The 3647-nt window shown below is 49.1% G+C and overlaps 1 protein-coding gene across 1 annotated transcript; it reads left to right on the top strand.

Moving 5' to 3' along the window:
- The first annotated feature begins 2773 nt into the window (after positions 1 to 2773).
- Positions 2774 to 3647, top strand: LOC116070476 (MORF4 family-associated protein 1). The gene is made up of 2 exons (XM_031341898.1): positions 2774 to 3329; positions 3581 to 3647. The coding sequence occupies exon 1, from the start codon at positions 2942 to 2944 to the stop codon at positions 3317 to 3319; it is 378 nt and encodes a 125-aa protein (XP_031197758.1). The 5' UTR covers positions 2774 to 2941; the 3' UTR covers positions 3320 to 3329; positions 3581 to 3647.

The raw sequence follows: 3647 nt of genomic DNA, 5'->3' as shown, positions 1-3647 counted from the left end.
ACCCTACACCCCTAGAGCATTGTTGCCATCAATGAGCCTATAGCACGCAGCGCTATCAGCAAAGTCTCTGCTTTTGTTAGGGTTCACACTTGGTGTTCGCAACTGTGGATTCAGACGGTTGTTGGCACGTAGGCAACATGATTGTCTCTCAGAACAGTGTCACTGCCCTAAAAAGCCCCCATTCTCTCTCTGTTGGTCCCTCCTCTGTATCCCCGTTTTGCCCTTTCTGGAAGGTTGAGTAGTTAGAATCATGTGATTGACATACAAGGCGTTTCCTCCATTCAGTAACAGTTAAGACCTGGTGAGTCTTTTCATTGTTTGGTTGCTTATTCCTGTTAGTGCTGAATAATATTCCATCACTCATTCACTGTAAACATTATGTGCCTGGCTGTGACAATGCAAATATCTTACATTCTAAAAGACTGGAACTTCTGCTGAACAGCCAGAGTTAATAATGTACCTTGAGGTCATTTAAGACTATTAGCCTAGCTGGGCGGTAGTGGCACACGCCTTTAATCCCAGCACTTGGGAGGCAGAGGCAGGCGGATTTCTGAGTTTGAGGCCAGCCTGGTCTACGGAGTTAGTTCCAGGACAGCCAGGGCTACACAAAGAAACCCTGTCTCGAGAAGGAAAAAAAAAAAGCCTACTGTGTACTCAAATTATTGGTATAACTCTCCCCTTTCAGGGAATAATGTAACAACCAACCTTACTTGCCTCAAATTTCCCATGTAATCCACTTTTACAATCTAAGCTAATATTTAGCTATAATCTTTTTTTTTTTTTTTTTGGTTTTTTGAGACAGGGTTTCTCTGTACAGCCCTGGCTGTCCTGGAACTCACTCTGTAGACCAGGCTGGCCTTGAACTCAGAAATCCACCTGCCTCTGCCTCCCAAGTGCTGGGATTAAAGGCATGCGCCACCACCGCCCAGCTTAAAGATTTATTTGTTTATTATATGTGAGTACATGTAGCTGTCTTCAGACACTCCAGAAGAGGGCGTCAAATCTCACTACGGATGGTTGTGAGCTACCATGTGGTTGCTGGGATTTGAACTCAGGACCTTTGGAAGAGCAGTTAGTGCTCTTAACCATAACCACTGAGCCATCTCTCCAGCCCCCTAGCTATAATCTTAAATTGTGTACTTTTCCATGCCCCTGACCCAAACAAAACAGCAAATACAAAAATTGAAAGCAACTTCCTAAAATCTACCATAAAATTTGAAAGCAACTGATTTTGGTTATTGGTTAAAAAATAATGATGTTTATGATCTGGGTCAGTTGGCACCAGTGACTTAACCCTTTGTTAAAGATTTCTATGACTGGGCGGTGGTGGTGCATGCCTTTAATCCCAGCACTTGGGAGGCAGAGGCAGGTGGATTTCTGAGTTCGAGGCCAGCCTGGTCTACAGAGTGAATGCCAGGACAGCCAGGGCTACGCAGAGAAACCCTGTCTCAAAAAAACAAAAAAAAAGATTTCTACAGGGTCTAGAGAGATGGCTCAGCAGTTAAGAGCACTGGCTGCCATGTGCAACAGTACCTCATTGTCTTCTGAACTATTTACTCTTATTCATGTTCTTATGATGTTTTTTTTTTTATTAAAAGCCACTGTGTAAAGAGTCCAATTAAAGATATGCACTTTATATATGCCTATAGTTAGTTTCATGACTCGTGGTTAGAAAACCAGTGAGACACATAGTTTAGATTCCTGAGAAAGTGCTGTCTGATTGGTAGACTAAGAATTCTGCATCTCCCCTTAAAGTTCAATGTTGGTTAAGTAATAATAGTTAAGCAAAATTAGTTGTCTACGCCAACTTCTGTCCTTTCCACATCAAGTGATCACCAACTGAACTTTTGGTCAGCTGGGGCCTCAGCACTTCAGACAATAGTTTCACCTCAGGAAGCCAGGAGCTCTGTCAGGTAAAAACACACCCAGGCACTCTGTCAATTAAGATAATTACACTTAAAACCAACCAAAGGGGCAGAGCTATGAGCAGGATGACTGTCCTCACATGGATTTCCAAGATTCCTCTTTCCCCAGTTTCGAAAAACTGGTTTGTTTTGTTGTTGTTGTTGTTGTTTGTTTGGTATATTTGTTTTGTTTTGGAAAAGGGTCTATGTAACTCTGGCTGTCCTGGAAATCACTATGTACACCAGGATGACCTCAAACTCAACGATCTGCCTGCCTCTACCTCCCAGGTGCTGGAATTAAAGGAAGGCTTTCTTTTTCTTTTCTTCCTTCCTACCTTTTTCTTTTTTTAAAGTAAATTTGTTGGGCGTGTTGGCTCACGCCTGTGACACAGGAAGCTACGGCAAGAGGATTGCTGAGAGTTCAAGATCAGTTTAAGCCAAATAATTGAGTTCCAGGACAGCCTTGGCTACAGAATGAAGTCCTGTTTCAAAAAGTAAATAAATAAAGTCAGAATAAGATACAGTGAGAAGCCGGGCAATGGTGGCGCACGCCTTTAATCCCAGCACTTGGAAGGCAGGGGCAGGTGGATTTCTGAGTTCAAGGCCAGCCTGGTCTACAGAGTGAGTTCCAGGACAGCCAGGGCTACACAGAGAAACCCTGTCTCGAAAAAAAAAAAAAAGATGCAGTGAGGAGTGAACTTGCTATCATTCAGAGCAGCTCCAAAAGCTCCAAAGGGATGACAACCTAAGGTTTGCGCGCGGCCGCGGAGGCGCTCGCTCCGCCCCTTCATGGACGTGCGCGCGCCCGCACCTCTCAGCGCGGCCGTAAAGAGGGGCGCGGAGGTGTCGTGAAAGGGGTCGCAAGCGCAGAGCGCTGGTTGACGGTTGGGACTCCATTTTGTTGGTCGCTCGTCCGCTCGGCAGTCGCTCGTCTCCGTGGCTTCTCCGAGGCGGAAAGTTGGAACAGCGGCGGAAGTTTTGAGGACTCGGCCCCAGCCCGGTCAGTGAGTGTCGTGCAGACGAGCAAAGCAGCGGAGATGCGGCCCCTGGACGCAGTGGATCTGGCGGAGCCCGAGGAGGTGGAGGTGCTGGAGCCCGAGGAGGACTTCGAGCAGTTTCTGCTGCCCGTCATCCACGAGATGCGCGAGGACATCGCGTCGCTGACGCGCGAGCGCGGACGCGCGCCCGTGCGCAACCGGGGCAAGCTGTGGGAGATGGACAATATGCTGATCCAGATCAAGACGCAGGTGGAGGCCTCCGAGGAGAGCGCTCTCAACCACCTGCAGGGCGCGGGCGGCGCCGAGCCCCGCGGCCCCAGGGCGGAGAAGGCCGACGAGAAGGCTCAGGAGATGGCGAAGATGGCCGAGATGCTGGTGCAGCTCGTGCGGCGGATAGAGAAGAGCGAATCTTCGTGAGCCGGCCGCGGTAAGGGCGGGAGCCTGGCGGGGCGTGGGCGACGGTGGGGAGGAGGCTGGCTTGTCGCCTCGGGAGTAAGCTAGGCCCCTCCGGGGAAGGAGTATAGCAAATTGTCGGCGGGGAGAACGTGGAAGATTCCAGATTGTTCTGCAGAGCGTGGGGCCCTAAGTGAGGCAGCCTCCAGGAGGGGCCGGGTGTTTGCTTTGCTGTCCGGCGTGATTAACCTCTTGGTGATGAATCTTTCCCGCCCGTGCTTTTAGGTTTCCAGCCAATGGATTCTGGTTGAGTGAAGGCGATTGGCTGACATGACACCCTGGAGAAGCTGAA

This window comes from Mastomys coucha, unplaced genomic scaffold, assembly GCF_008632895.1.
Source record: "Mastomys coucha isolate ucsf_1 unplaced genomic scaffold, UCSF_Mcou_1 pScaffold22, whole genome shotgun sequence".
In the NCBI taxonomy this organism is placed as follows: domain Eukaryota; kingdom Metazoa; phylum Chordata; class Mammalia; order Rodentia; family Muridae; genus Mastomys; species Mastomys coucha.
Note: the sequence above shows the minus strand (reverse complement) of the source record. Positions and strands in the feature narration are given on the sequence as shown.